This window comes from Lathyrus oleraceus, chromosome 6 (genome assembly GCF_024323335.1).
Source record: "Lathyrus oleraceus cultivar Zhongwan6 chromosome 6, CAAS_Psat_ZW6_1.0, whole genome shotgun sequence".
Classification (NCBI taxonomy): Eukaryota; Viridiplantae; Streptophyta; class Magnoliopsida; order Fabales; family Fabaceae; genus Lathyrus; species Lathyrus oleraceus.
Window position 1 is genome coordinate 298593304 of NC_066584.1, and position 12924 is coordinate 298606227.

At 34.1% G+C, this 12924-nt stretch overlaps 1 protein-coding gene across 1 annotated transcript; it reads left to right on the top strand.

Annotated features, from left to right (window-relative positions):
• The first annotated feature begins 242 nt into the window (after window positions 1-242).
• LOC127096801 (transcription factor MYB13) lies at window positions 243-2909 on the top strand. The gene is made up of 3 exons (XM_051035345.1): window positions 243-541; window positions 677-806; window positions 1879-2909. Exons 1-3 carry the CDS (start codon window positions 409-411, stop codon window positions 2405-2407), a joined length of 792 nt encoding a protein of 263 aa, XP_050891302.1. The 5' UTR covers window positions 243-408; the 3' UTR covers window positions 2408-2909.
• The last annotated feature ends 10015 nt before the right edge of the window (window positions 2910-12924 follow it).

Sequence of the window (12924 nt, forward strand, 5' to 3'; positions counted from 1 at the left end):
TTAATTATTCAACTCCAATAATTCTATGGTGGATAATCTATAAATATATTTGTCAATACTTTTTAAACCTTAAAATTTAAGACTATAATGATTCATTGAATTTAACCTGTCTAAACTTTTTTATCCAAGTAAAATTGTTAAAGTAATTTTTTTCTTTGTTAAGAGAAAGGTTCCTCTTTCGCGGAAACTGCTAAATAGTTTGAATAGAAAAAGTGTTATTTTTTTTTTGTTGTGTTTGACTATTTTAGTCATGGCGTGCGGAATATCCAAGGATAAATAGCCAGCATATGTCTTTGGAAATGAAGTTGAAGCAAGAGAGAGAAAGAGAGAATTACAAACTTGCTCTAACTACTAGGAAGAGTGAGAGAGTACTATACACTTGAATTCGTGTATACCTTCCATAAAAACATGGTAAGAGCTCCTTGTTGTGAAAAGATGGGATTGAAGAGAGGTCCTTGGTCTCTTGAAGAAGATCAAATCCTCATTTCTTACATCCAAAAACATGGCCATGGCAACTGGCGTGCTCTCCCAAAACTTGCAGGTACTTACACCAGATCTTTACTATCACCTGATATCAGGTCACCATTATCGTTTTCTGTTATAAAGTCTCTGAACATGTGTTTATAAGTGTATAATCGAGAATATATTATTGATTTTTTTTTATCAATTTTCTTAGGTTTGTTAAGGTGTGGCAAGAGTTGCAGACTTCGTTGGATTAACTATTTGAGACCTGATATCAAGAGAGGGAATTTCACAAATGAAGAAGAAGAAAACATCATTAAGCTTCATGAAATGCTTGGGAACAGGTAAATATCTTCACTAATTTTCTTCCTTAGATCCATATAAGTTCATGCTATAATTCCTCAGCAAAAAGCTTATCAAGTCCAAAATGAACGGTTTCATGTTGAATTTTCTGATATTATTATAATTGGATGATTGTGTATAAATGGATGATTACATCATTCTTTTCTTTTCTTTCTCTTTGATTGATAAGTTAAAGTGATTGGGAGGGACCATAGGCTAGGCATTATTAATTGTCAACTTGAAACCAAATTAAAATCAAAAGGTTATACTATTAATTAGATATTTTGTAATCTAGTATAGTGCTTTTAATTCTACTTTAAAAAATTATGTGATCCCACCATTGGTGCAACTTGTAATAATATAAAGATTAAAGAAGAAATTGATGTGTATATATACAAAAACATGTATCCATGAGATTGACACTACACTAGACTACAACTGATATAATCTATATTCATTTTTCTCAAAAAAAATTTAATTTTTAATTTATTGAATAATCAATATATCTAAACTAAATATATATACAAATATTTTAAAATAACTGTTATTTTAATAAATAAAACTTATTTTAAAATGACTCTTATTCTTATTTTTTAATATAAAATTAATTATTATTTCTACTATTGAATTTTTTAATATGTATGAAAAAATCATATACGATAATCATTTTATAATAGAGTAGTAATAAATTAAATATATTAGTTATTCAATAAATAATTTTCTTTCTTAATTAGGATCAGATCAGAGAGTATTTAATTATGTATGATCATGAAATATAATACAAAACAGTGTCATTAATTAGTCACTAGTGAAAGATATAAAAATGTGTGATTTGTAACTTCAAGAATCTTGATTAGATCTGTGTTGTTCTTATAGTGACAGTTAATGGCACATGCGTCTATATATTCATGAGATTCACTCTGTCAGTCTAATCTATTACTCCAGTGTAATATTTTGTTGTTTTCTGAATCATTTCAATTAAAAAACTGAACGAGAATCTCGTGGCATTATATATATTTATTTTAATAAATATTATATTAATGAATTAATTTAATTTTTTTATATTATTTTTAGGTGGTCAGCAATTGCAGCAAAATTACCGGGAAGAACAGACAATGAAATAAAAAATGTGTGGCACACACATTTGAAGAAGAAGCTAAACAAAACAAGCTCAGAATTATCTAACAAAAGGGTGATCTCAAAACAAAAAATCAAACGTTCTGATTCAAATTCAAGCACAATAACTGAATCAGAATCTGCATCTGCATGCACTACTAGTTCTAGTGATGATTTTTCATCCGTTGGTAAAAGAAAAGATGTAATAAAAAGTGAAGACATTGAGTCTATGGAAGAACCAATGCCAGAAATTGATGAGAGTTTTTGGTCAGAAGCAGCAGCATTGGATGAAACTTCAACTCATATGACATCAAGTTCTTTGACAATCTCAAATGAGATATTGCCACTTCAATACCCTTCTAACTGTGGTGACATTTTTCCACAAGAAAGTAAGGTTGATTATAATTCTAACTTAGATGATGGCATGGATTTTTGGTATGACATATTCATTAGGACTGGAGATCAAATAGAATTGCCAGAGTTCTGATTTTTTTTAAGCTCAAAAAACTTAGTAACTTCAATGATTTTTTTTTATAATTAAATGTTTAGATGAGTTGGATTCAGAACTACTTCGAAATCGACAATGAGATTCTTAAGCAAAAGATGGTACATGGCAACTTCAATTTGTAAGTTACAAGGAAAATAAAGGAATGTCATCTCTAGCAGCAAGAGCTAAAGAAGTAAGAGTTTTGGGACAATGAAATGTAATCTATAAATCTATGTAAAAAAGGGAGTAGAAGTTAAACATTGATTTTTTTCTTCTTTTTTATGTATAATGTGGAAAACAACAAGTCTCTTTAACATTTTTAGTTTTTATTCTAGCTAGGATTTTAGACTAGAGTTTGATTTTAATACAATAAATGATGTACTAAATTAGAATGCTACAAGTTTTGTGCCTCAAAGATTTTTTCTCTGGGAAAAGACATGAAATGCCCCTAAGCTTTCTTATATAATACAATTCAGATACATGAAAATAAATTGTCTCAAAATAAGTGGTAGTTTAAATTTTTATATTTGCAAAACTATTATTTTGTTAAATAGTAGTTCATGTGGATTCGATACTCTTTTTATTATTACGATACTATCGGTGCATTTGCTCGAAGATATGAAAAACACAAGAAATAGGTGGTTTGAATTGGGTTTTAAAAACAATTTTTTTATCAACTCTAGAACACCACTTAAAAGTTAATAACAGAGAGATGAAAAAACAAGTATTTTTATTATGGTTCGCTTGAAACTTAAAGTTACTCTAATCCACCCGTCAAGGTGATTTTGCCTTATACACGAGGACTTAATCCACTATAATCAACTGATTATAATAATCACAAAGAATAACCTTCTTTGTATTCTCAAGGATCCGACTATACCCTAGTCTCCTTAAGGACTCACAAAGAACAATTTTCTTTGTCTTCTTAAGAATTCGACTATACCCTAGTCTCCTTAAGGAATCAAACAAACAGTTTGAATAATATTTTTTGTGTTACAATTTGCTTCTACACAAGCTGATTTTACACAAATGATAAACAATACTTAAAGAAAAACTGTGTATAAAAATGATAGCTTTTCACAAAGAATTTAGGCTTTTTCAAATATTACAGCGCTTTAACATTCTTGTTTTTCTTCAAGTCTCCAAGTCCCACTTATATAGCATAAGAAGAAGACCGTTGGAGGGAAAAATGGAGAAACCAAATAGAGCGGCTATTCACTATTGGATGGTGAAAGAAGTGGTATTGCATAATGTCCTACACCCACAAATTTAGTGACAAGTGTGATGTATAGTATTGTCCTTGCCTACGAAATTAGGTAGTGGAAAGAATATTTGATTTGTACTATGTAATATTTGATCACGTATCCATTTGATGTTATCTTCAAGTTCATTGGCTTCTGATGAAAGTTGATGAAGCATGAAATGAAAAAACATACAACTGGATTCAGAAACTTCAGAATCCTCAGTCATAACCTTGACAGCGTCAGTAGTCTGGCTTGAGATCTTTAGTATCTTCAGAATCTTCAGACTCTTCAGTCACAACTTTGATAACCTCAACGTCTTACTTGAGATCTTCAGAATCTTCAGCTAAGTAACACAACTTCAGAAGCTTGCCATTCTTCAGAAGCTTAATGATCAGAGTCACGTCCATAAGTACAAACTGAGAGAACGTTGTAGCAGCAACATAACGTCACCTCAGAAGCTTCTTAGGAGTGAATTAGCACAAAAGCAGAAAGACCATTGCAACAACAACTTTGAACATCTTTCAGAACTTCTCATGATTAGCGCAAAAGCATAATTTGGAACACAATGTTTCAGAAACTGATGGCGTTGCATGTCATATACTCAGAATCAGAACTGGTTGTTAGAGATACACAATAACAAATAATTAGGGTACCAAAATTATTCTCACATAAATACAATATTGTTATCATCAAAACTCAAGGTATAGATGCAGAACCAAATCTTGCTCTAACAAACTCCCCCTTTTTGACGATGACAAAAACATGTAATTTGAAGAACAGTTTTGTATAGGGTAATCACAGAAGCATACATCTTTTAGAAACATAAAGCTCTTCCTGATATGTATAATCCTAAAAAGATAAAATCAGAATGAAAGAGCATTTTCCTGATTAACCTTTTTGAAGTACCAGAATGATCTTCCATCAAAATCTGGTTTATCTTCAGAAGTTGTTTGATGTTGTCCAGAGCACTGGTTTATTAACATCAACATTCTGATGAACTTTACTTTAGAAGCCTGGTTGAATTCTTTTGAAGAAGCTTCAGAGCCTGGTTACCTTTAAAAGCTTGAATTATGGTTCTCTTTGAAATTCTCTTTCAGAGTTTGGTTACCTTTGAAAAAATATCTCGTTGAAAAGAGCTTTCAGAACCTAGTTAAGGATTCTTCTTAAAAGTTTAATTTCCAAGTTCCAAGTTCAGAGCCTGGTTTTTAATTCCTTGAAGAATCAATGCTTGGATATGGTTCATGGTTCAGATTCTTATCAAATAGCGTTAAAGCTTCAGACTTAGAGAGTAGACAATTTCTTCAGAATCTGGTAACTTATATTCTGATCTGAAAAACTTCAAAATAGATTTTGACGTTTAAACTTATCTATGCAAAACATTTAACAAACTATTCTTCGAAGTAGCTGTTAGTAGAAACTTTAAACAATTTTTTGGTTCTGATTTATGAATATAGGTATATCAAAATCAATTATGATTCTCCCCTAAACTACGTTTCTCCCCCTTTGTCATTAATCAAAAAGACATAGACAAATCAAAATAAAAGTGATGGGAAGAAACAAACATGATTTTCATTATATATGTGCCAGAGAGCAGAAATGAATACAATCATGACTTAAGAAAAATGAAAATACAAAAAGTGAAAAATAATTTTGAAAAAGTGCTAAGGGTTCTGAAGAAGAGGAGACAGAAGTCTGGATAGTATCAACTGAAACATCATTTTCTGTATGTCCAGACATTCTTTGACCAAAGCATTTTCAGCTTTCATATCTTCGATGATCTTCAGAATCACTTCAGGAATACTTCCAAAAGAGGTTCCAGCAGATTGTTGATTATTAAAAACCTCAATTTGTTGTTCTTCAGAAGCAACTAGCTGAGCAGCAACTTCTTACATGACACATTCTGGATGACCAGAATCTACCTCATATTTCTGAACAACTTCCTTAACCTCTGGAGCAGGAAGATATAATGGAGCATTTCGTAACTTCCAGATTTCCATTAAGGGAACAAACCTATAATGGAAGTTTCTTTCAGATAATTTGTACCCAAAGTCCTTTAGCTTGGAGATTTTGGAGTTTATCCATCTTTTGTAGGCTTCCCAAACCGAGTCACTTTCAGAAGGATTAGTTGATGAACGACTAGTCGTCATAGCTTCGTGAAGACGACTTCTTGAGTATGACTCAAACTTCTTCAGAATCTTACCAATATTTGGAGTAGGTTTAGGTTGGCTGGGGATTCTGACAAAAATATATGTTATGGTTGGATGAAGATCCAGACCATAAACAATTGGAAGAAAAGGAGGAACGACCTCTTGTTTTTCTGAATCAAATACTTCCGGTTCAGGTTCAAAATTGAGCATGCCTTCAGGAGTACCCTCAGACAATTGGTTACTAGAATATATCAAAGGAGGTCTTATGGGTATTATTATATTTGGATTTTCAATGTGGGGATCAGAAACAATCGGGGATGGAGGTGGAATGGGTGATGAAGGTAACTGTGAAGGAGGTGGTGTTTATGGCATTTGTTGTTGTAACTGAGTTTCAGAAACTTTAAGAGTTTCTGTAATAGATTCTAGAATATTTTCTAAAACAGGTGTTTCTCTGGGAAGTGGTTGTGAGATGGGAATGGTTTGATAAGGAGATGAAATTGGTTGTGAAATGGGAGATGGTTGAATTGGTAAGATCCTTTCATAATAAACAGAATTAGAAACAAAAAGATTTATGGCCTTAGGAAGGTTACCAGAAGTAGGAGTGTCAGAAGCTTTGGAAGATTTTTGGACAACACCAATCGTGACCTTCAGAAGTATGGTTTTCTGGCGCTCACCAAGAGTCACCTCATCTGCATCCAGAAAGGTAGCAACTTTCTTCTTGATCTTATGAGGTCTTGAAGATCCTTCTTCATGAGACTCTTCCTTCCTTTTCCCATATGTATATGGGTAAGTGTATAGTAAGTTAAATGGGTCAACCATTGGGTCAATTCCATCCTTAAGACAACTCTCAAGGTAATACTATAGAACATTCGTAGGATCAGTCTTGGTGAAGATTGGGAAGTTTTCCAATAGAATCCTCATTCCACAGATATCATCCTTTGTAGGAATGATATATGGCCTGACTACCTTGGAGATCAGACACATGATCTTGAGATTCTTCCCCTAGAAGATTTTTCCAGCATCTTTCACCAGCTCCTCAGTTAGACCACTGATTAGAAGTTCACCCACAAGAATGTTTTCAACCAAAATGTCAGAAATTAGCCTTCCGTTTGGAATGTACCTTCCCTTCTTGGATGTGCTTCCAGTTTTAGTTTCTCTAATAGAATCCCTGAGAAACTTGAACAATATTGCTGGAAGTTCCATTTTGTACCATTTTTCCAAGAAGAATGACATATACTTCTGGATGGTGTTGATGTAGTCGGAGGAGTTTGTGTTGGGTCGATGATGAACACATCCTAGAATTATCTTGAACCATACACTTAACTTATCAAATAGGTCTTTAGCAGTTGGACTTTTGCCTTCATCCAAGTTTTTTCCTTCCTTGAAAATAACAGATGCTACAATCGCTTCTCTTCTTGAATCAGTTTTTATGTTGTAAACCCTTTTTCCACAACCGTTGTGAGAAATCAGGTCAACATTTGATTTCTCAAAGACAACAATCTTCCTGTTCATAACGAAGGAAGAGATTGTGTCTTTGGTAGCAACAACGTGTATCCAGAACTGCTTCACAAGCACTGGATAGACAGAACCATTTAATCTTTCAAAAAATACCTTCCTTCCTTGGAATTCCAATGTCTTAGAGAAATCGAAGCCATTGTCCTTCATATTTTTGAAATCCACGATGGTCTCACAAAGAACCATAAGCTCATCAACATGGATGTTGAGAGTTAGTTTAGGGACCCCTTCCATAACGGGATGATTTTCGTCAACCATTGAGCGACTGGGAGATTATTGTTGTTGTTGAATTTGTTGTTGAGGAGCATCAATTGTTGAAGTTTGAAGGGGAGGATAAACAGTTATAGAAAAAGGGTGTTTGAAAGTTTGAAAGACGAAAGTGTGGGAGTATAGTGCGGGTAGTGTGAAATTGTGAGTAAAGTGTGTTTATATAGAAAAAAATTGCAATGATGACAAGTTAAAAATACGTAGACATGGGGGGAAGCGTAAAAGATTTTAACCTAATTCCAAGAAATGTGAAACCCAAAGTTTCACGCTATCATCACGCATGCTCAGAAAGTGGCACAGTTGTCACCACTTAGAACCACATGATATCAAATGACAAGACAAACATTTAATGCAATAACTATTCAGAATCAGGAAGGCAAATTAATAAGACTGCTTCTGATCAGAACCTTTCTAATTCATAAAACTTCCTCACTTCAGAAAGCTCGTGTCTCAGAATCAACAAATAAATTCTCATAATCTAATCTAGAGTTCTGAAGACTTAACATTCTGAAATTCATCTTTTCATTCTGGACATATATCCATAAATAAGTTTTTCAGCATAAAAACGAATCTATCTTCAGAAAGGGGTTTTGTAAAGATATCAGTCCATTGATGGTCTGTATCAACAAATTTTAGGTGAAAAATACCCTTCTGAACATAGTCACGTAAAAAGTGATGTTTAATTTCAATATGCTTAGCCCTAGAATGCAAGATAGGATTCTTAGACAAACAAATAGAAGAAGTATTATCACAGAAAATAGGAATGTTACTCTCAAATATCTGATAATATTTTAGTCGACTCTTCATCTAGAGTATCTGAGTTTTGTATCTAGAAGTTGCGATATACTCATCCTTGGTTATTGAAAGTGCAATTATTGATTATCTCTTGCAGGACCATGAGATCATATTGTCTCCCATAAATTAACAACTTCCAGAAGTACTTTTCCTTTCTATTCTGTCTCCAGCATAATCAAAATCACAATAGCCTACAAATTTATATTCACTTGATTTTCTATAAACAAACCAAGGTTAGTAGTACCTTTAAGATAGCTAAAGATTCTCTTAACAACAGTTAAGTGAGTCTCCCTAGAATCTGATTGAAAGCGGGCACATAAGCAGACACTGAATAAAATATCAGGTCTAGAAACGGTTAGATAAAGGAGAGAGCTTATCATACCTATGAGTAGCTTCTGATGTATCTTACTGGTTACCTCTTCTTTCTCTAGAAAGCATGTAGGATGCATTGGAGTCTTTGTTTGCTTGCATTCTGACAAGTTAAACTTCTTCAGAAGTTCCCTTGTATATTTGCTCTGATGAATATACGTTCCTTCTGAACGTTGATCAATCTGGATTCCCAAAAAGAACTTGAGTTCTCCCATCAGACTCATTTCAAACTCTGTCTGCATTGACTTAGCAAAATTCTTGCACAACGAAGCATTAGCAGAACCAAAAATAATATCATCAACATAAATTTTCACAATCATAATATCATTCTTAAAGGTTTTGCAAAAGAAAGTTGTGTCCACTTTCGCTCAGGTAAAATAATTTTCCAAAAGGAAGTTACTTAGTTTATCATACTAAGCTCTGGGAGCTTGTTTCAGACAATATAATGACTTTTTCAATTTAAAAATAAAGTCAGGATTTTGAGAACTTTCAAAACCAAGAGGTTGGTGCACATATACCTCTTCAGAAATGTATCCATTTAAGAATGCACTCTTAATAGCCATCTGATAAAGGATGATGTTATGATTGACTACAAACGAAATTAAAAGACGAATAAACTCTAACTTGGAAACTGGAGAAAAGGTTTATGTATAGTTTATACCTTCTTGTTGACTATAACCTTGTGCTACCAGTCAATCCTTGTTTCTGACAACTTCGCCATTCTCATTGAGCTTGCTTCTGAAAACCCATTCCGTTCCAATAACATGGAAACCCTTTGGTTTCTGAATAAGATCCCATACGTTATTTCTGGTGAATTCATTTAATTCCTCTTGCATAGCCAGAATCCATTCATTGCTTAGAAGAGTTTCATCAATAGATGTGGGTTCTATCAGAGATACCAAACATAGAAGAGTCTCTTTAGAAGGTTTGAATGAAGATATAGTTCTGACTGATGCGTCTTTATCTCCCATAATCAATTCTTCAGAATGAGAAGTTCTTGGTCTACTCTTCTTCTGATGAGTAGGACCAATGATAACTTCCAGTAGAGTCTCTTCTGGGGATTTTACTTCATATTCTTTAGCTTTTCCTTCTGAGTCTTTTTCTCCAGAATTATTATCCTTGGATTATGAAAGATTGATCTTCAAATCTGCAAATTTCTCAACTAGCTTTTACTTTCCAGGGTCAAGCTCATCATTGAATCTAACATTTATTCTTCGATAATTCATGTCTCAGTGTTAAAATCTTTGTATCCTTTAGAGCGCTTAGAAAATCCTAACAATAAACACTTATGTGCCTTAGAGTCAAATTTGCCAAGATTCTTTTTAGTGTTCAACATAAAACACTCACATTCAAAAGGATGAATGTAAGAAATGTTGGGCTTTCTATTCTTCCACAATTCATAGGGAGTCTTACCCAAAATAGGTCTAATAGAAATTGTATTCTGAATATAGCAAGTTGTGTTAACTTCTTCTGCCCAGAAATGCTTAGCCATATCAATTTCTTGGATCATGGTGCGGACCATTTCTTGCAACGTCCTATTCTTACTTTCTATAACTCCATTTTATTGTGGAGTTCTAGGATAGGAGAAATCATGGGAAATAGAATTTTCATTAAAAAGATTTTCAAAATGTTTATTTTCAAATTCTCCACCATGATCACTTCTGACTCTGACTATTTTGCAATTCATTTTTGTTTGCACTAGTGAGTAGAAGGTAGAGAACACAGAATGTGACTCATCCTTGTGTTTCAATAACTTTACCCATGTCCATTAACTATAGTCATCAACGATGACCAATCCATACTTCTTTCCATTCATATAGGCATGTTTTCATTGGTCCAAACAAATCAATATGCATAAGTTCTAACGGTCTAGAGATAGAAACAACAGTTTCCGCTTTGAAAGATGTTTTAGAAAACTTACCTTTCTGACATGCTTTACAAAGAGCATCTGAAGAGAACTTAGGGATGGGTAATCCTCTGACTAATTCAAGCTTATTTAGCTGAGAAATCCTTCTCATGCTAACATGGCCCAAACTTTAGTGTGATACCCATTGCTTCTCATTAACAGACATTAAACATTTTACATTTTGATCCTCAAGATCAGAAAGTCTTGTTTTATAAGTGTTGTTCTTTCTCTTCCTGTTAAAAAGGATTGTACAATCTTTCTAACTAACAGTCTTACAGGACTTTTGAGTAAAAATGATATCATAACCATTATCACTAACTTTAATAATAGACAATAGGTTATACATCAGACCATCGACCAAAAGAACATTACTAATAGAAGAAAGTTCAATGTTACCAATAGTTCCGGAGCCAATGATCTTTCCTTTCTGGTTTCCTCTTAAACCAACGAATCCTCTAGGCTTAAGTTTCATATCTTGGAACATAGACTTTATGCCTGTCATATGTCGTGAGCATCCAATGTCCAGGTACCATGGCTGGTGTTTCAGTTGAGCTGCTAAGGATGTCTGCAACATAAATTATTTTATCCTTAGGTACCCACTTTATAGGTCCTCTTTTGTTAGTTTTCCCAGAGTTTCTTACAACTTTGGGTCTTTGAGAAGACGGATAATCACATGGGCTTTGAGCATGATACTTAGGTTTCAGAACTGAGTTCTTACCTTTTGCATGTTTCTATGTCTGTGCAAAAACATCAAGCTCAGTGCCAGCAGGCACGGAATGCTCATTGTCATACGGTGAACTGATTTTGGGTGTTTTGCTTTTTATCGCAATGTCGCGGATAGCAAGAGTCGCCACCGACTTTTCTTTTATCCAATAAGGAAAGGTGGAAAAGAACAGGAAAGACCTCAATAGATTTTGGGTTCGGGAGGTACATTATACAAAGGGAAGGTGTTAGCATCCTTTGTATCCATGGTTATCCATGGGCTCTTAATTGCTGGATCACTTATATTTTTGTCTGAAAAGTGTTCGTGAATTGTTTTAAAAAATGTTTCGAAAAGAGAGTTTAACTTTGTAATGATTCTCGTATGAATGTATACAAAGTATTTATCTCGTTTGATTTTGAAAACGGTTTAGAAAAATGTAACTTGGTAATGATTCTAGTATGAATGTATACCAAGTGGTGATTTTCTAGGATTTGCAAAGTGTGAGGGGTGGGAAATATTTTAGGTTATGATCCAGCAATTGAGAGTTATACCTTCCTAAGGTCGTTATGAACGTTTCCTATCCTTATGAGGGTAAAACCGTCCTTACTATTGAGAAGTAAGTAATTTTACCCTTTGGATGTTTAAGGGTCATCGTAGGGTCATCGATAGGTCATTGAAGGCAACAGTTGTAAGGATACCTTAGCATTCGAAGGGACGATCATCATTTAACCGTAGGCTACACCGAAGGGTCATCGAGGGACGAAATCATATATTCGAAGGCAACATCCGAGGGACTATGATTTATTTTATGATGATTTAATCGAAGGGCCATTGCTAAGTGTATCCCACATTCGCGGGACATGACCGTGGTACCGTAATATCGTAAGGCAAAAGAGAGGTCCAAGATCACATATTTAGAGGCCGTATTTTACAATCGATTAGGTAATTAGGATGAATCTCCACATTAAAATTAATACATTAAAATTAATACATTAAAATTAATTAGGTAATTTAGGGTGAAACTCCACAAGGGTATCCCACAAATAAAGTGGAAGACCTAGACAGCAATCTTTTCCTGGGAAAGGTGAACCTTTACAAAATTCAGCAAACGGGTTAGAGTACCAAGTCAGGGTGCAATCAAGGATTGCACCGCAAAAGAAACCAGAACAGCAGTAGGGTCAGATAAACAATGCATGGCTACGATAGGTTAGCAAAGGACAGAACAGAAAAATCAGCGACTGTCCCGGTCGCCGCTGCCTCGCCTAGCGAAGGCTTAGCGAATACTCGCTGCATGCTCGCTTAGCGATGTGCTAGCGAGCGGCTGCGGATTCTGGTTTTGATAACAGCATAATGTCAGCAAGCTTCACACCTTATAGCATTCATTACAGAGATTATGTGGTTAGACATTCAGATGTTCATGCATACTTAAATTCATATGTAAAACTTAAGATAGTTTCATAAATTCAATCATGATACCATATGCAAATTAAGAACATAAGGTAGTAATAGCAATGCCAACCTGTTTGTAATCGAATTGTAACCTTGAATTGGCCGAGCGGATCGAATTGAGC

What these genes read in the sequence shown, in the direction of transcription:
- LOC127096801 (XM_051035345.1), top strand. Translation starts at nt 409, where the DNA reads ATGGTAAGAGCTCCTTGTTGTGAAAAGATGGGATTGAAGAGAGGTCCT. An exon ending in TGCTCTCCCAAAACTTGCAG is followed by an intron (nt 542 to 676) that starts GTACTTACACCA and finishes CAATTTTCTTAG; the next exon opens with GTTTGTTAAGGTGTGGCAAG. An exon ending in CATGAAATGCTTGGGAACAG is followed by an intron (nt 807 to 1,878) that starts GTAAATATCTTC and finishes TATTATTTTTAG; the next exon opens with GTGGTCAGCAATTGCAGCAA.